The sequence below is a fragment of the Dermacentor variabilis genome, chromosome 2 (assembly GCF_050947875.1).
Source record: "Dermacentor variabilis isolate Ectoservices chromosome 2, ASM5094787v1, whole genome shotgun sequence".
Lineage (NCBI taxonomy): Eukaryota > Metazoa > Arthropoda > Arachnida > Ixodida > Ixodidae > Dermacentor > Dermacentor variabilis.
In genome coordinates, this window is record NC_134569.1 from 149,709,315 (window position 1) to 149,729,017 (window position 19,703).

Below are 19,703 nucleotides of genomic sequence, written 5' to 3' on the forward strand. Positions count from 1 at the left end.
ACGTCGGCTGCAGACGGCCCGGACCCTGTCGACCTCGAGTATTCAGCCATCGTGAACTACCACAAAGTGAGTCGCTTGCGATATCCACCACCCCATCGAAATCTAAGGACAGAAGATGTCGCTGCCTGGCGTAGGCTCCAGACAGACACTTACGCGAACCTACACATATTACATCGCATCCGTACACTCCACAGCCTACAGGGACGAATGACCGTGGTGCGGATCCACACCAACCCTATACCACATTACGTGGGAGTGCACGCTACACAACATAGAACACCACGACACGAACCCCACGAGGGATCAATGCGAGGCACTGCTGTGCAGTTCGGTCCTCGACGACCAGCTCAAGCTGATCCAGAAAGCTGAGACGATGGCAAGAGCCAGCGGAGCCCTGACTAGGGGCCCCGACCATTAGCGATCATTCTGATTATTATTTTAATAAAATCTATCTATCTATCTATCTATCTATCTATCTATCTATCTATCTATCTATCTATCTATCTATCTATCTATCTATCTATCTATCTATCTATCTATCTATCTATCTATCTATCTATCTATCTATCTATCTATCTAAGTGAAGATGACGGTAACAGAAAATGAGAAGATGTCGGCTACACAGAAGTAAATAATTTGGCAATACGGTGTGTTGCTACACTGCTTCAATTATAATCGCATTAAGATGGGTTCTGCCGGAATTGTTTTTTTTTCATGTCACATGGTATCCGCGTTGCAGTCAGCCTTATGTCCACCTACTGTGCATGCATTCTGCCTTAACTTTCATCAACAAGACATTGAAACTAAGCCGCTTGAAAGCAAACTGATTCTCTCTCGCTCTCAAATTCATAACACGAGACTCTTTGGAGAATGCGTTTCTATAACATAAAAAAATAGCTTATTAATTTCATGATATTTGATCTTGTGACGACGCACTCGAACGTTGAAGCTCCTCCACCCTTGTGCATCCATATATAGTCTATGTAATTTTCCCTCAATACAGGTTTGCCTCCCCGTTCCTCCACCCCTTGTGTAGAGTAGCAGGCTAGAGCGCGCTCGCCCAGGCAGACCTCCCTGCCTGCTTTCAACTAAATTCGCTCTCTCGAAGCTCTTTTCGTCCGAAGTAGCGGCTCCGGTGGCTTCAGCCCGTCACTTCATTCAGATATTCTCACAATATATAATTCCCCATTTATAGTGACACGTGTACTTGTTCATCTTTTTCGGGTGACCGCTTTTCACCGTCTAACAAATGTTATCACTCAGCGCGGGACGCGCGCGCATGTACCGAATGTTATGGATGGTTCTTTCTGCTGTCTGTCGTCACCGGGCCTTCTGTAATCTGATTACATGTGCGACGCAAATTCTGTAGAACTTTCCGGAAGACAAGCGGACACCGGTGATTACTCTGGGACCTTCGATGGCTCACGTATAAAAGCCGACGCGCTTGACCGGCAGATCAGATTTTCGACGGCCGCCGATAGTGTTCACCGCTATCGATGTGCTTTCAGTGTAACTTGCTTTCGTGGGCACAAGTTCGCCAATGAAAGTTCGTTTCGTCATTCACAGATTTGCCGCTGTATTATGTAGTCGCTACTACGTGACAATAACAGCGTATAAAACACACGCTCTTATGCACGGCACGTGTACGTACGTGAAAGAAAGCAAGAAGAATGAAAGAAATAACGAAGAAAAAAAATATGCAGATCCCACGCACTGTGGCAATCGATGTAAACGAAGTTTTGTGTGCTGGTTGCTTTGAGTGACGATAATTAGCGCTGATGTTGACGGCGAAAGCTTAATTTCTTCAACGTTTAATCTAACACGAGTGTGTGGTGTTGACGTTAAACCTTACCTTGCGTGCACCATTGCTGTTTGCGTAGTACACAGAACACACAGGGAAAGGTGTTTGTTTGAGGCGTTGTTATGCGCCATGTTTCATAAGCTCTGAGAGGGTTGAGTATTGCAATTGTCTCACATGGCACGTCGCATCGTGGCAGAAGTATTAAATTGGATTATGGGTCTGTACGTGCAAAAACCACAATCGGATCACGGGGCACGCCGTAATGGCGCGCTCCGGATGAATTTTGACGCTGTGTTCTTTAACGTGTCACAAAGTCTAAGTGCAACGCGCTTTTTATCTGTCGAAATGCCTGTCGAAATGCGGATGCCGCGGCCGAGATCAAATCCGCGGCCTCTAGCAATGCCATAGATGCAAAGCTACCCGGGCGGGCACAGAAGTGTCGATTTGACGGTCGACCGCTTCCGTAGTGTCGCCTGGACGCTGCCGTGCGCTACAATTAATGCGGCTCTGCTTTTGCACGCCCTGCGTAATTTCGCCGCATGACATATTCGCATGGTTGTTTTTTTTTTTCAGAACTACCAGGACCCTACTGTAGTACTTTGAACTTAACCTTATACAGTTTCCCAGCAACCGCTGTCGTATAGTAGTAGAGTTTCGTTGCCTTCTGACGTCACCTCCCCCACCCCCTTGTATGGGAACTGCCTCTGCTCCTCCCTCCTCTTTACAGTTATCTCTACGTCCCCTCTGGACTCGCACGTCAGCAGAAAGGGAAGCGCTGCAGTTTCTGCAATGCTTTTGAGGGGTCACGGATAATTACAGTTGTCAAGATGCTGATGTGGCGACGCCCAGGGAGCTCCAGAGGACATCGTGCCTATTCGACGCGGTTGGGTCCGAACGAGTTTCTCGCGTCGCATTTCCTCCGTAACTGTATCTTGAATAGGTGTACGGTAGTGCGATTATAAAAAATTCTGGCTTTGAATGTTTATCTGTTCACGTGTTTGTGACTCATGTTGGCTGAGTGTATAAATACGACCTGGTTTTCAATAATAAACATTATTGAAAGTTAACGCTGTGTGTATCCCTGTGTGTCTTCTTTTGTCCTGTCTTCTAATCGCGCTACCGCACTACTATTCAAGATGCGTTACCAACAAGCCCACATTGCAACCCTCGTGAACCTGTCATGCATACGCACGCTCTGAACCAACCCCCGACGCGGTGTGCCACACAGCAGCAGCCACAGCAGCAGCAGTGGGAAACTCGAAGGAAGAGGCAAAGAAAGCTTCGCTTAAAAAAACACCCTTGATAAATGTTTCTAGGCGTGCCCCAAGTACAATGTCCGTCCGAAGCATATGCATCCTATACACGCTCCACTCTGTCAATACGGTAGCTTGGCCCTTATCGACGCCACAGGTACGTGCGCGGCAATCTCCGCTGGCGCTCAGCGGGGATATCTTTACCACCATTGCCGAGAATAAGTGCGAGGGTCCAATCGGCAGCCGACGCCGTGAGGGGAAAAAAAAAAACTCATTGTGCCGATGGAAAACCGGCCAGCATGCAGCCATCGGTGCGCTTGTAGGGTACATGCCTTCGTTAACTGCTGGTGGAGCTACTAATTGCAATACGCAAGTTTTAGAACTAGTGCTTCTCTAGCTTTGTGCAAGAGAAGCACTACGACTCTAGCTTCTCTGTAAATATGATTATCGCTTATCGTTTTAAAACTGACAATGGAGCACCCGGCGGTATGCATTTTCCGCAACTTACATAATTAATTACGACATTCAGAATGAACTATTCGCCGCATCTCGTCCACCACTTTGATACCCGTGTCACACGGCCACTTTGGCTTGTGATCGAGCCCGATTCGGATCGAAATACTCGACCGCAATCGGCTTCCACCCGCAGCTTGCGCAAAGGAGCCAAACGCGACTGAGAAATCCGATGCCGATCGGGTTCGATCGCGATCTAAAGTGCACTGCGCGACACTCGTGTAAGGCGTCTGCCAGTATGCACAGCCGTGAGCAAAAGGATACGTACCACAGGCCTGCTGAAAAAGAAAACCGCATTTATTCGTAATTCAGACGCACATACTGAAAGTGACGACTACACTGGAATATTCGCAGTGCCTGTCAAGTCTGAACTGCAGTTCTCAATTTCAACTTACATTCTTAGGAAGGGTATCGGCTGTAAACGTACAGAGTCGGTAACTGCAAAGTTCGCGGCGCGTCGTTTCCTCTCCTTGCAGCGATAATTTGAAGTGACCCACAAACGAACGCAAACCCACGAGAGCGACTTGGCGCACTCAGATGGACAGGACACGCACGCGCTAAAACTCCCGGCGCGGGACCACTATAGGGTCCTCCATGATTTTCAATGCGAAGCATTCTTTGCCTCATTCTTGGCACTTTGTAGTGTAGGTAGGCAGGTTCCTGTTTCGCCTTGCCTTAAGGAGAAAATACTGTATGAGCGAAGTGGGAAACGAACCTCTGCCGTCCAGAGCAGAAGCCGGGCGCTTAGAACCATTAGGCCACGATGTGGCACGCATGTTTCTCTCGTTCCAAAGCCAGCCAGCTCTTTGAGACAGACCGCACATGCGCCCCGTGCAATTTTGATGTCGCGTTTCCTTGCGACAGCTCGTATTTTGAGACGCTGTGTTAGACAGCGCGATCTCCGGGACCGGCGCACATTGCCCAGCACTTTCCTCGTAGCAGCTTACGCTACGTAGAAAGCTGCGATGTTGCACATACTTCGTGATCGCCAAAGTAATCAAGTTTTAAACATTTATTCGCCGGAGTACAAATGACATGGTGACAAGAACATACGCCACATGAACTAAGCCACATGTACGCAAGATTGCATAACACGTAGTCTCTGATGATGACATCAAAATCCGTGTACGGTCGTCCACAACTTATGTAGAACCCGACAATCGCAATGTCGTAGGCTATGCGTCGAATGGCCGGCGTAGAATACTGCCATAATGCCGTCGTACGATCGTCTACAACGCGATTGTCGTGCTGTTGTAGTCACATATACGTACGCTCGCCTTCCACCCTTTCACTTTCTTGGGTATTTATGCGTCCTAGTAGAACTCTGGGAGTGTTAGCCAGCGCCACCCCTCACAGACCTTGGCGGCGGACGTGGAACGTCCTTTGTGCAGCAGGTGTCACGGGAACGTGATCTTTTTGGATGAAGGCGGCTGGTCAATAAACCCACATATGCTACCTGAAGGCATCAATGTTGCCGGTTGTGGGTTCGGTTCCCACCTGCGGCAAGCTGTTTTTTCATCCACTTTAATTTCCATTAATTTATCGTTTCTTTATTTCGTTTATCGAGCTCAAGTAATTTCCCCTATGTTGTCCTTGGTGTCAGTGTTTGTTGGCTTCTTACGATATGACTAATAAAAATCGGGCCCCTCGGTTAACTCCCTTTCTTTTCATTGATATATATATAAACACACATAAAATATTTACGAAACATGGGTAATTGGTAAAATCGTACCAAGGCCAAATTCCTATAAACTCTAAGGAAAATTTGGGAGAGTACGTTGGAGGGTGAATAGGTTACCTGCCGCACTGATTCCAAGAAAAAGCACGGCCCACTACGGGGGATAGTACAAGAGTCGAAAGGCCCCTCTTTACTCTCCAAATAAGGAAGACGACGAGGAGCATCTCATCAACGTGGTGGCAGCACCAGCGAGTAATGGCCGCACATCTAATGGCGACAACGCTGCAGGCATCGTGAAACAATAAAAAAGCCAAGGCGTAAGTACAGACATGCGTGCCGCGTCGAGCATGCTCTGGCCGTTCTTTGTCGCGGCGGCTCTCGTTCCGTTGGCGACGGCCACCTGGGAGCGCCAGCTGGAGCCCAAACTGTTCATCGAGGAGTACCCGCACCAGCTGGTTCGAGTGTTCCCCGCCGACAACATAAGCGCCGTGGCGGGAGAGTACCTGAGGCTCCTCCTTCTGGACGGCGACTACGTGCTCGTTGGGGGCCGGAACTACCTTTACAACCTGAGCGTTCACACTCTCGATCAGGTGAGACCGAATCCCGTAAGTGCGCTGCGGCTAGAACTCGGGCACCTCGGCGTCGAACACTTTGCGACTGGACTGTTTACGTCGCAAGGATCGAGCATCACCTCGTCCCAAATTATTTGGTGTAGCAGCCAGAAGCTTCACAACTGGGATATGGGGCACGTCGCAGTGGAGGGCTGCGCATTAATTTCGACCACTTGGGGCTGCCACTAAAGTGGCAGCTTGGGCATAGCGCTGGTAACGACGAGTACAAAAAGGAAGTGTCGGAACACGTATTGCCCCGAGTCACTGTTGTCACCTCGGTCCTCGTCTGCAGTGGGCTACGCGCACGTCTACCACCACGTGGGCTCGTTTTAACGTACGTGCAAAGCGCAGTACAAGAGCCTTTCTGTATACGAAATACGGCTGTCGCGGCCGGTATTCGAACCCGCGACCTCGTGCCGAGTATAGCAGAACGCCTTAGCCATATGAGGCACTACAGCGGGCTACGCAGCAATGAACCTGACGATTCTGATGATCAGCTGATCCGTTCTTCAGATACTTTTCACGTAACTGTTGTTCATGCCGCGCTGTTACCAAGGTCGTGCAAGCGCAGGACGTCCTTTCTCGATGTAAGAACTGAGTGCCGCTCTCTCCTCACGTCCAGTCTGTTCCTTCCGAGAGCACAACTGCCTCGAGGTTTCGACACTTTTATTCTTTTTTGTTCTCGGCACCGGTATTTCTGGAACCAGACCACACGGACTCAGTTTTACTCAAAGTGCAAGAGGTTTCGGAGCATGGCCTCCGAGAGCTGGCGCAGCACGCTATATATAGTCGTGGCCGCTGTAGACGCGGACCTGTGACGAGCATTATTCAAGACCGAGAAGATTGGAAATACATTTACAATGATCTGCATGCGTGAAGTACTGGCCTCCGAATTGATCCAGGTGAACGCGAGAAAACAAGCCTAGAACAGCCATTTCTCGGCGATTGTAGACTACCAATCACTCGTGTTTCAATCTTGGCAAATGTAAAGTTTGGTTAGGTAAAGACGTACTGTAGGCTATCCAGTCTCCTCTTCTGTACATGGGCTCACGGGGAGTGCCTGTAGTTTTTTTCAGGCAGTTGGGGGGTGGGGGGAAATGTGAGGACACCTAAGCATTTCTTACGATTTGTGAATGCGAAAGCATTAATGCCCAATTGAACGTCGCTGAGCGGTCCGCGCTCGTTGCCCTCGCGGGCAAACGCTTTGATTTGGCCTAACCGAGGCGCAGTTAGAAGGCAGGCGAGAGCTCGCGCGGATAACACAGGCTTCCTAGAGCGAGGGTGACGTGGCGTCACGGCGATGCCCTCTTCCCTCACGCAAGGCCTGGCGCGCTATTGAAGCACCAGGCGCTCCGTCTAGGCGCGCTCGCGAAGTGGCGTCGCAGCCAATGGGAAATTAGGTGCCGTTTCGATCCTACAGACGCCGGCTTTTTCGTTCAATGAACTATTCATCACTTCCGCATTAAAAAAAAAACAGGTGCTAAGGGCGCGGTCAGGGCAAGGGACCGCGCCAAGAGGCCCGCGATAGCTAAAGAATGCGAGTACTAGTTAATACATGCATATTCGGCGTTGTAAGTTCTTATACAACTAAAGATAGTTGTACAGTGCTGACACGACGGCGTCGATTAACCTTTTTTTTCCCAATTTTCCAGCACAGCTAAGGCTCATTTGACTGGCAGGCACATGGATACGAAAGCGTGTAGCCCAGCGGCATCATTCGCTGTGCGATTGGATACATAAATGCGCAGTGAAGGACAACGGTATGGGGCGCGGGCTGCGCGCTACCCGCCGAACGGAACCAGGTCGCAGGGTTTGTCGGGGTTAGCGCCGGATTTTAGACCGTTGCACTTATGTCCACAGTTCAACATTCTCTCGCTTCTCTTTTGACGCCTTCTAAGCATTAATCAGATGTCCAGCCAAGCGCACCATGCCAGTAAGGGCGGACCACATAGAATACGTTCGCCTGCAAACTACTCGAACAGTTGACGCTTTTCACGTGGCTGCTGCAAGACAACGAGGCTTCGGCGACGTTTCATCCGGGATTAGGCATTGAGGCCCGAATTTACGCGATTCTACTGTGTACTGCACGCGGCTGCAGCACTGCGGTCCACCGCGAGATAACGCGCCCAAAAACCTCGCAGGCGGGCAACATCAGCTGGCCAGCGTCCGGTTCGAGCAACCCCGCGTGCACAGACACGGCCGTGCCGACCGACCTCAACTGCGCCAACTTCATCCGCGTGGCGCGGCACCTGTCGCCGCAGAGCCTCCTCGTGTGCGGCACGAACGCGTACTCGCCGCGCTGCCGCGAGTACAAGTACGACCCCGTGCATCGCAACTACACCTGGAAGACGGACGTGGACGGCCAGGCCATCATCCCGCAGGACCGCAACAGTAGCGCTGCGGTGCTGTTCGTCAGCAACAGGCAAATCGCCGGCCTGTCCGCGCGAGCCGGCGTACCGAAGTCGCCCGCCGTGCTGGCGGCGCAACCCCTGCGAACCAGGCCAGAGGAAGCGACGCAGCTGGCCGCCGACGCGGAGTTCGTGGGCGCTTTCGCGTTCGACGAGCACGCCTACTTCTTCCTCACGGAGACTGCGCCCGAAAAGGACCACTGCGGTCCTCGCACCTCGGCCACAGTGGCCCGGGTGTGCGTCAACGACCCCGGTGGCGCTCCGCCGCACGACTGGATGTGGACGACGCTGCAGAAGGTCCGGCTTCACTGTTCGCTGAACGGCACGAACCCGTTTGTCTTCACCGACGTCGCAGCCGTCAGCCCGATCATGACCCGCTGGAACAAGGCGTTCGTGTTCTACGCACTCTTCCGGATTCAGGGCAGCCCCTTCAGAGGGTCGGCCGTGTGCGCCTTCAGTGTGGACGACTTGATCGCCAACATCCACGACGGGAAGCCCGGCCGCGAGAAGTGCCCGGCTCAGCCAACCGTTGTCGGCAACGACACACAGTTCCTCCAGAATAACAGGCCGCTGTCCAACAACGAGGTGCACAACTACCTTAGCGAACCCATGTTGGCACACGTGGGTTTCGACTACCACTACACCAGCCTCTGGATCGACCCGCAAGTACGCACCGTAAGCGGGAAGCGCTACGACGTGTTCTTCATCGGGACTAGCCACGGACACGTCATCAAGGCCATCAACGTTGGGCAGAACTCCATTTCGACGGTTGTCATCGAGGACATCATAGTCTTTCCTGGAGAAGACCCAGTCCTGGACCTGAAAATCGTGCGACGCCCCGGCCTGGTCACTCTTCTAGTGACTACGTACCATGAGCTCGTCTCTGTGCCACTGGACAACTGCAACTGGACGGTGCGCACGTGCACACAATGCGTCGGGCTCCAAGACCCGTACTGTGCCTGGAACAAGGACACGACCAAGTGCGAGAGCCTCGTGGACCAGCCGGCACCAAAGAATGCCGTGCAGGAAGTGGTAAGAGGCCACAGCCTGGAGTGTCCAGACGAGTTCGCCAAACACATGAACAACATGAAGTTCCCACACGGCAGTGACCCGTGGACCATCGACAACACGGCTACCAGTGGTCGTGGAGCGCCTCACCTGTACAGCGCCCACACGCTGGGCTTTGCGATCACCTTCTGCATCATGGGTTCCATAGTGATTGGCTTCGGTGTCGGCTACTGGTACAGGCACAACCAGCGAAAGGACATGGCTTACTTCAACTACCGCTGAAGCAAAGCCACCACTCAAAAGAGACAAAGACAGCTGCATGCGCGTGTGTGACTACCAATCTTTCTTTATTTCTCAGTTTTGGAACAAGTCACATTAATGCATCGACAATAAAAACTCCCAGAAACTCTGGGCCAAACAATCCTCCCCACGTACGGTTACAAATCAAAAACATGCTTTTGCTATACCCAAAAGGCAAAAAAGACAAGACTACAAAAGAATCTAGAGTACAGGGAGTCAGCCTTTGTTTTTAAACTTGTGTGTACGTCGCGAAATCGCCAGGCCCGCCCGGCATGCCTTTCGTCATTTTATTTCGTTTGACCAGACTATGCTGTCAAGCCATAACTGGCGGGATGTCTAATTGTTCTCTCGTTTCGGGAAACAAACAAGCGCGCCGTTTGTCCTTCAAAACCGGTTTTGCACATGCGTGAAGAACATTTAGGGCATAGCGCACCTTCCACACGAGGGAAAACGCTACACTGCTCATCAATTACGTTTTGCCGCGAGTAAAAAGTGCTATGTGCTTCGGTCATTTGTTCTAAGGTGGACAGTATTTTTCACGTGCTGTCACCGCCGAAACGCAGAGACCTCCGGCGTAAAGAAATTTGAGTTTGTCGGCGTCTTCCCCCCACTTAACGCCAGGACTGAGAGGGAGTTTGGCAATGGAATCTCCCAAGGCTGACGCATGTTTAAGTTCCGCAAGTAAAGAACAAAGAAATGACCGCAAAAGAAGGAATCTGGAACGGAAAACCACCAGAGGAAGCAACCTCATTAGCCTAAACTACTGATTCGTACTTAACACCCACAAATTCTGGCAGTGCTTTTTGCGACCTCATAATGGAAACGACTTAAAAAAGCAGAAACATGAACTTCCGCCAACAATTGCCTACCCAACCCAGTGTCTTGACTGCCAAAACCCACCATACAAGCCACCCCGAATAAAAACACTGCCTTACGAAAAGATATTCCACCCGGTATTGTACTTTCCATTGTGCATTCCAAGCAAATTGCCAAGTATGCATTTCTCAAAATGATGCCCAGCGATTGGCTGGTGGCATCATAGTGTAGAGAGGAATGAAACATTGGGAGCCACATCACGTACGCACCTCCTGCTCACTGCAGTACAAGACAAGGCTGTCCTGCACACTCATTCCCAGTTTGTGTTATGTACAACGTCCCACAGATGTACCAGCAGGCAAATATGCAGGCACAAGTTATTACCCCCTTGAAAACATCCGCCGCAGATTGAATGAACCTACTTGCGTATAAATTATGTGATGTGGGCGTTGAGACAGAGTCGCTGTCAATGAGACCTTTTCCCTCTCCCGATGATGGACTGTATGTACAGGTGCGCCCAGAGTTACGAGGAACACGAATGATGGTAAAACAAAAGGTGGGGGAGTAGGTGCCTTTGCCATCCAAACACTGCAAGGTTCCAAAGTCCTTCCAGAAGCACACAAACTCTGAAGCAATAGATAAGGCACATTCTTGGCATCAAGAGCAAAAATAACCACAATGCACCAGTGATGGTCGATGGAAGTGCGCTCTTGCCTCCTCTTAAACACAACCACTAGCATCTCGCCACTTCAGTTCCTTGTACAACCAAAGGAAAATAAATTCCGCAAGTGCAAATTGTGGTCAGCACAGCGTCGAAGATAAAGAAAGGCTTTAAATATCGCATAATAAACATGGGTGAGTCCCGCGACTACTAAAGTAGCTGCTAAAGATCACTTTGACAAAAGGGGGCTAAAGAAATTGAGAAAGATGCAATTTTCAGAAGACACCTCGACCCAAAAGGCACAGCATTCACGAAGCAAGGCCACAGCCCCTTGCCAAACAGGAAGGGCGAAGACTAGATCGAAAACACTCTGCTCGTCATGGCTTGGAACACCACTCTCTCGGAGATTTGCATCAGTTCACCACTGGACCCAACAAGCGAAAACCGTACTAATGTGGGTTTGATGTGGCATCCCACTCAATCTAGAATGCAATTGCCTGTTCCTCCCTGCACACAGCAGCAAATGAAGCTTGCTCACCGTGTGATCACAGACTTGATGGCAGACAAGGGAGAAAAAATTTTAAATATGGAAACCACCCAGAGAGAATGCAATGAGAAATCACCTGCAGGCTGTTTGGGCCATACATATATATATATCATATATACATACATACAACCGCACGAAGGCGACACGTGACCACCTGCACGAATGAAGGCGCAGTGATGTACATACATATATTACAAAGAGGAGGATGGGAATGGGAGTTTTCTTGCTAAATGAGGATGCAAATAACAGCAGTGATCCCTAGGGACTCATTCGCCTTGGATGCAGAGTCAAGTCAAACAAGTGTGCAGCATGTGGCTCCCCTGAAAACACGCCAACAAACAGCGCTCCTCCATAAACCAACTGCTCCTCCCCCCACCCCCCCCTTCCCTTGAAACCTATCTAGAAGCTCAGGTTACGTGGGAGGCAGGAGAAGTTCTCCAATGACCCACTGTGCTGCCTGAAGAGCAGCAATTGCTTTAGGTACAGCAGCACCGCCAGACAAAGACGCCACCGACTGAAGTTGCTGCAGCTACATGTCAATAGTCCTAAGACAGCAAAGCGAACAGACTGCTTGGCTCTCAACAAGCTTCAGAAGAAGAGGGCGGCTGTTGTTGCACAGCTGGCCCACATTTTTCCAGCCCTCATCCACTTCTCGTCATCCGCCACAAGACAGCACTAGTCGGGAAAGGAATAACAAAAAAAGTAAAACCCAAAGGAAGAGAGGGGTACATGTGTCTGTGTACATAAGCGCAGCCCCGGGAATACTTCCCCACTGTCATGGTCCCTAGCCCCCTCCTCTTCGCAGAAGGAGAAACCTGCTTGTCCTGGCCACAAAAAAAGAAAGACGCCGCCTTAGTGTGCGCGTGGATCATTTTTTTTTTCTTTGGTCACGGAAGGTCTCTGCTCTGATGCTTTGCGCTGCATCGACGGACAGAACGAGTTTTTTTTCTCTCCCAACCCAGCCCACAAACTCTTTCTCTCTCAAAAACTTTCACTCAGTCACTATGCCTCGTGGAATTAAGTCATAATTTAGTCACAAGAGAAGTTGAAAGACATTAAATTAAAGCTATACTCGCTGTTAAACGAGTTTGCCGCCCGAGCCACTCAACCACAAGCGGCAGAGCTCTTGGCAATAAGGGCACCAAAAGTTCTAACTACAGTGGGTACCCATTTCTCGCATTGAAGCTTGAACAAATCATCCCTTCAAATGCCAAGAATGCAGCGACCTCGAAGGCTGCACCACTAAGACATACATACAATCTTTGTTCATCTTGCCAATTAAAAAGAAATATTCCTAGCTTTACTGTACACCTAGCAAGAAAAACGGCAAATCCACCGAGACGAATCTTGGCCGACTCTCTCCACCCTTCAACATGGGAGGGACTGGGAATAAGGTCCCCCAGAAATGCCAAGCTCCGACACCCTCACTGCAACCTAACTGGGACATTCTTCGTCCCTCCACCGGTCCCAACTTACAGTCGGTCGGTCGCCTTGGATACAATGCACTTTCTGGCAGGCAAGGCGTGCCTGACGGATGTGCCGCACACTTGCACCACAAGTCTTGGCACCCCAGACACACAAGTCTGTGGGTGTGTGTCCCTCTGGAGTGTGCTGACTGTACTATGTGTGGCACCTGCCTCGCTCACAGTGCGAGTCTCGATTACGAGAGGCTCACAACACTGTTAGAGCACACTCAAACACACACACACAAAAAAGAAAAAAAAAAGGTGCACAGCCACATAGCAGCGCTGGAAACAAGACACCTATAAAATGCTACATACAGTCTAAAGAAAAGAATGCAAGGAACATCTATCACACTGGAACCACGTGCACGTGTGTCCACTAGTGTAATGCAGGCACCAGGCTTTCTTTGTTTTTAGCAAGTGTGCTCGCAACATTCAAGGCACAAGGAGAGCCCGTTTAATTTCTCCGACTGTCGGAACAGTCCTCTTGCAAAACAAGCTCTCTCTCAGCCTCCAGCAAATATTGCAAAAGCAGGTGAAAAAAAAAAAGTGTCCAAAAAGAAAAGGTAACTGCGCTGCACCAAGAGAAAAAGAAAAAATCAGGAGCATATGCACCAAACAGCAACATCACTAAGCATTCAACAAAAATAACAGCTTTCGTAGCACAAGACATGACTATGTGTGGCTTACAAGTGAATGCGTAGAGCGCAAGGTTATTAATAAAGCATTTCTGGCACACGAAGAGGTGCCTCTTGTTCACTCAGTGTACACTCTCGGTTAACCATTGCACCACACTGGGCAGGTGGTTTACGATAGCATGCCATCCATTGCTGCATTGTTGAAATAAATATTCAATGCTTACATCACAATGTTTTGCTCAAAGGGCAAACGTGGCTACCTCAAGTCAGTTAATCGCCCAACTCCTACAGCAGACACGGAGGAGCCTCATAACCTGTGCTTGAAGATTTTAAAAAATGTAGAACCACATAGCAGCAGCTGAAAGCTGTGACACCTTGCTTTTCGAACATTGCACATTAAAAAAAAAAAAAAAAATGTGCAGGGAGAAAGAAAAAAAAATTTAGGTGCACAATCTACTAGGCAAGGATAGAGACACAAGGACTCTCCATCATTGTACATGGGGAGATTTAGTGGTGTGTAATTGACAAAGCTACGTATGTGGGATTCTTGATTTCTTCTAACTCCAATAATGCAGCTAGGTGATGTGCACATATTTGAAGCTTCGGAGCAATGCCTGCCGATGCGAATCTCAAAAGGTGTAGACACAAGTTCAACACTTCTGTCGCTTCCTAAACATCTGCGCATCCCACTGGGGCCAAATTGGCAGCAGAGAGTCTTGCACGGTCGGTCGGGATTACCTGGAAAGAAGCGCCACTGCACGTACGACGTCAGGGCACAAGAAATGAATCCAATGCATTCCAAGAAGAGAGTCTCGCGTAAGACTTGCAAATATGAAACACAGAAGCTCGGAACATTACGAACAAGTGCAGTTGGCATGCACACCCAGAACACACATACAGAATAAATAAACAGAAGTGTAACCTTGCATTTCAGATGGAAGACAAGCCCACAACATTGGAATTCGCATACTCGTGTAACGCGGCCTAGGGAGCTAAACAAGCTAGGGGATAGTGTATTAGAAGCACGCGAGTACCAAGAACGTGCAAGTAACAATAAACAGCGATAATGAGCCCAGTTTCTACAGGGCCTCCGAAGAAATAGCGAAGGGCCAATGGGTCTTACAGAGGGCATCACTGTGACCATGAGATCCAGAGTCGCAAGGCTATGCTAAAAATGGGCAGACTATTTGAGAAAAAAGCCTTTATTGGTAACATGCCAATGAGCATGTTCAGGTTCCATTTTTTTTTTTTCCTGGTGTAAAAAGTCGCCTTTCAAATGTGTGTTCCAGGTACAACAGCACAAAGAAAAAAATAAAAATATTTTAAATTAGAAACAAGCTACTCTTGTGGCCAGCTGCATTACATTATTGGTCTGCAAAAGCTGGCTGCTACTGCTGCCCAGTAAATCTGCAGTAATACTCCTTTCCCTGGCAGGAGAGACTGCCATACGAAGTGTCCTCGTGCCCCAGGAAAGTGCTGAACGTTTCAAAAGCAGCATCCCAAAAATTCCTAGGAATGACAATTTGCTGCTCACTGCACGGGATGACAGATGCCTCACTTGCAAAACTAGGTTCCGCAACTTCTTCCTTAAAACCAGGCTGTAACAGCTAGCACCTATGCTAAAGGAGGGGGGAAAGCAAGAAAGCCTTCACACTTCAGGGTAAATAAAACAAGTGAAGAATGCAGAGTTGATCAAGACAGAAAATACCAGCAGGAAGAAAAAAAAAAAAAGGAAAGAAAAAGTGATAATGAGCAAGAATAGGGAGGTTTTAGAAAGTAAAAAGGGAGTGACATGCCTTGGCAAACTTGCGGGTCCACACACCGGTGTGAACAAGAAAGGGGATGAGCTATCTTACACACAAGTACGCACACATAAAAAGACTATATATACGTGTATGCCTAGACAACAGTGGGTGGTGCAACGCAAAAATAAAATAAAGAACATAAAAAAAGTCAGCGAAGAAAATAAACTATGTTCGGGGGTCCTCCTTTCCTCAACACGACCAAGGGGTAGTTGCTTCTCAAAGCCTACAGAGAAACGGCCGCAGCAATGACCACAAGCTACACAGGGATCACAGCTACTGATTGAGATGGCAACAAACTGGGTGGGCAGGAGATGGCAGCATGTCTGGGCAATGAGGCCTTGTTGCAACATACGTGTATCATCGAGAGACAAGTAAAAGGAAGGCCATGCCTTTCTTTCTCCCATACCAATGTTCCATTTGTTGCCCCTGTCATGCAGCACCGAAAAAGACATGCTGGCTCCAGCCCCGAAGATGCGTGCTCTTTTTTTTTTCTCTCCTGTGCTGCCCACCACTGGCTCAAGAAGAACAGCCCGTGTGCAGCAGTCGTGGTTGAGGGGGAGGGAGATGCGCTGACCGCAGAGACGGGCGGAAGAAGAGGAGGAGAAACTGGCGTGGGGAGGCATGTCGGCTGGTGGAGGGAGGCCTCGCAGTGCGCCCCTCAGTTGCCCCACCAGTCGTTGGAGGCGCTGCTGTAGTTGCCCCCGTAGCTGTTGGGCCGGTAGCCGCCCACAAACTGGCTGCTCGATCCACCATACTGGGGTGCGCCGCCGTAGCCGCCGGGCCCACCGCTGCGGCCACCCATACCGCCTCCCATGGGAGGTCCACCCATGGGACGATCGCGACCTGTGCTGCCTCCGTACTGACGGTAGTCGCGGCTGCCAAAGCCACCTGAGGAATACCGGGAACTGTGCAAAAGAAAGAAAGTGCAGCCAGTTAGAGAGAAGACTCCATAACTTAGTTCCAGGGAACCTAATGTAGGCACCCTGACACTTCCACTTATTCACACAGCTCACAAATAGAATAAGCGGGCATGCTGTTCCCCAAACAGGCATTCTATCGAGTATGTGATAAACAGGTTGGACAGTGTCTTGCCGACCCAACAAAGGTCATCATCCTGTGGGATCACAATCATGCCATTGAAAGGATGGTATTGGCTGTACGGAGGAATGCTGTTAGCAGGTTTAGCTGCATATGTTTCAGGTGCACCGAGAGAGCACTGCTATACGTGCGCGTGTGTATTTTGACGCGTGCCATGCAGATTCGTTCGAGACTGTCGTCAAGAGCTTCAAGGTGATGAGAATCTCGCACAGTATTGGAGGGCACGTAGGACGACCAGCTCTGGGAAAGCGCCTACAAAGCAAGCTCATCAAGTGACGAGGACGACTGAATAAATATGTTACTGTCTACTGCTTATGGTTAAATTATTCGGCATAACAGTCAGAGTACAGTTTAAGGCTTCAGTGAGTAGCTGTAAGCTTGCCTCGTGTAAGCCTCGCACCTGTAAAAACGGTCCTTTTGCACCTGCTCTATGAGACATGTTTTTTAAAAGGCCTGGGTTAGTGTTCCCTTTAACTGCCTATAAAACAACGCAAGCATGGAGCCATGGCTTGGCTACAGGATGTGCACTGCAGTTATGAGAGAGGAAGGTCTCACCTGCGTCCCCCAGAGCCAAAGCGGCGCTGGTTGGAGGAACGTTGCTCTGCCTGCACTTCCTTGGCCAGGCAGGCTAGCCAGTCTGGCAGTTCCTGCTTGGTTTCCGTTATCAGCTCCACAAGGTCCAGGGCCATGTTGCGGTTCTTCTCATTGAAGAAAGACGTGGCCAAACCTGCAGTAGCAGCAAAACAAGAATGCCACGAGGGTGAGTGCAAGAATATCTAGGGGTGTGCAATGCATAAGTATTACCGTACTTACTCGCATAATGATCGCACCCCTGAATTCTGTAGTCAAAATTTAATTTTTTTTCCTTTCCTGTGTAGTGATCGCACCCTGAACTTGTTGCAGCGATATGTTATGCGCCAAGTCTAGTTAATAATGATCGCGCTTACCATCTGTCGAATGCTACGCGGACGACTCTTGAAGACATACCAAGCAGTCTGCACGCACCAAACATTCTTAAGGGCCAAAAAAATTCTGAAGAATCGATTTTTTGAAGTATTTTTTTTCATAATTAATAAGGTCTAAAGAAACTGTTCCTAAAATACTGTAGCAATGTAATGCGCATTCATCGAGTTATTCGTTCTCAAAGTCAGTTTCATTGCCATTTTCGCTCGCGAAACCACCTCAAAAACTATCATATTCAACGCCGCAGCGCCTGAGAACCACGCCAAGTAGCGCGGCCATTTTGGTCTCATTTGAAAGACGCATTCTTCTGTTGTCTGTTCCTAGCGGAAGAGCACTTTCCGTCTGGCAACGGCACAGCTATCACGCATTAAAAAAAGAACTCATACTCGCACATTATTGGTGCGTTTCTATCACGTGGGGCAGTTCCTGGTTTCCTATTGGATGCCAATGGATTCGTCTGCTAGACAGCGGCGCGCAGTCCGCCATTTTCCCAAGAGGCCTAAGCGACGGCTGTGCGATCGGTGCAATGGCAGGCGGTCATCGGAAGTTTCGGACTGTTCATGCATTCGGGAAGAAGCGAAAACGGCATCCGAGAGCACGCAGCGTATCACCAGCGAGACCTTCTGCCGCCGAGAACACGGAAGAAGCAGGCTGTGCCGGCGCTATCACGAACGCGGCACCCGTGATCGCGGACGCGATAGCGGCGATCAAAGATCACACGCGAGCTGTGCGCGTCGACACTCCCCTGGTTTCCGACGCTGAAAAAGTGGCCATCGAGTGTCGTGCGAGTGATATAAAGCAAGACCTTTCGTCGATGTCAGCCACACGACGCAAGCGGTCTTTTTTTCGAGACTCGGAAGGAGCCGCGACGACTGGAACGCCGTTCACCGTCGTAAGCTTAGCGTTGGTGAATGAACTGCTTCAGTGCATGAATTGCCGTGTGTGTGGCGGGCCTAGCAGCATCTCCAAAGACCGAGAATATGGCATCGCCGCGAAACTTGTGCTGACCTGTGATGAGTGCGGAGAACTCAAGACTGTATGGAGCTCGCCAAGAGCAGGGGGGGACGCGGCGCGTGGCCCTTTCGAAATCAACGTGCTCGCGGTTCGCGCGGCAATGAGCACAGGGAACGGACAAACTGCGCTAAACGATATATTTTCCACTCTGAATATTTCGCGGAGAGGCATGCACACGAAGACCTACCAAGATTATGTTAAATTGAAGATGAACCCTGCCTCGCAGAAGGCTGCCGCGTTCGTTATTGACGACTGCGTGAGCACGGTGAAAACGCTGTATGCTGATCTGGACTACGGAAATCTTGGAAACATCGCTGTTTCCTTTGATGGGACTTTGTTGACCAGGGGCCACTCATGCCATATTTGTGTTGGGACAGTGATCGAGCTATTTACGGGATATGTGCTTGACTTCGTCGTCCTATCGAACTTCTGTTTGGGGTGCCAGCTAGGGCCGAAGGAGGACGACCCAAGGTATGCCGAGTGGCTAGCTGACCACAGTTGCCAAAAGAACACCTCCAGTAAGCCAGGCCAAATGAAGGTGGAAGCGGCACAAATTTTATTTGGCCGCTCATTAGAAAGGCACGGGCTCCGCTACACAACCATGTTGTGTGATGGAGACAGCCTGGCCTTCAATAGCCTGCAGGAGGCACAGGTATATGGCTTTGTGCCAATAGAAAAAGAGGACTGTGTCAACCATGTGCATAAGCGCATGGGCACAGCTCTTCGAAACCTCCTGCAGAAACAAAGAGCTGACGGAAAGCCAAGCCTTGGCGGTAAAGGAAAACTCACGGGCGAGCTGGTCACAAAGCTCACTACATATTATGGATGGGCTTTGAAAACTCAAGGAAACATCGAAGCATCTACTCATCAGTAGCATCTACTGATGCAAGCCCAAATCACTCGCATTGCCCAAGTGGTGAAGAATCCTGGTGCAAGTACAACAGGGCTGTTGCCAAGAAGGAGACTCCTCCAGAGCATCGCTACAACCTGCCGGAGCATGTTGTTGATGCCTTGCGGCCTGTGTACACGCGACTCTCTGACAAGAAATTGCTGAAGCGTTGTCAGAGAAGCAAAACCCAAAACCCGAACGAAAGCCTGCACTCTCATTTGGTCGCTCGTGTCAAAG

The 19,703-nt window shown here is 49.8% G+C and overlaps 2 protein-coding genes across 3 annotated transcripts in view; one reads left to right on the top strand and one right to left on the bottom strand.

Moving 5' to 3' along the window:
• Positions 1–5,463: 5,463 nt before the first annotated feature.
• Positions 5,464–10,498, top strand: LOC142572846 (semaphorin-1A-like). Its single transcript, XM_075682245.1, has 2 exons — positions 5,464–5,835; positions 7,998–10,498. The coding sequence occupies exons 1-2, from the start codon at positions 5,575–5,577 to the stop codon at positions 9,552–9,554; spliced, it is 1,818 nt and encodes a 605-aa protein (XP_075538360.1). The 5' UTR covers positions 5,464–5,574; the 3' UTR covers positions 9,555–10,498.
• Positions 9,593–19,703, bottom strand: part of bel (ATP-dependent RNA helicase bel) — a 61,920-nt gene continuing 51,809 nt past the window's right edge. For both annotated transcript variants that reach the window (XM_075682244.1, XM_075682243.1), the window contains exons 13-14: positions 17,156–17,327; positions 9,593–16,407 (exon numbers count right to left, since the gene is read on the bottom strand). In XM_075682244.1, the coding sequence (XP_075538359.1) occupies positions 16,161–16,407; positions 17,156–17,327 (419 nt within the window). In that variant the 3' untranslated portion in view covers positions 9,593–16,160. The remainder of the gene's footprint in view (positions 16,408–17,155; positions 17,328–19,703) is intronic.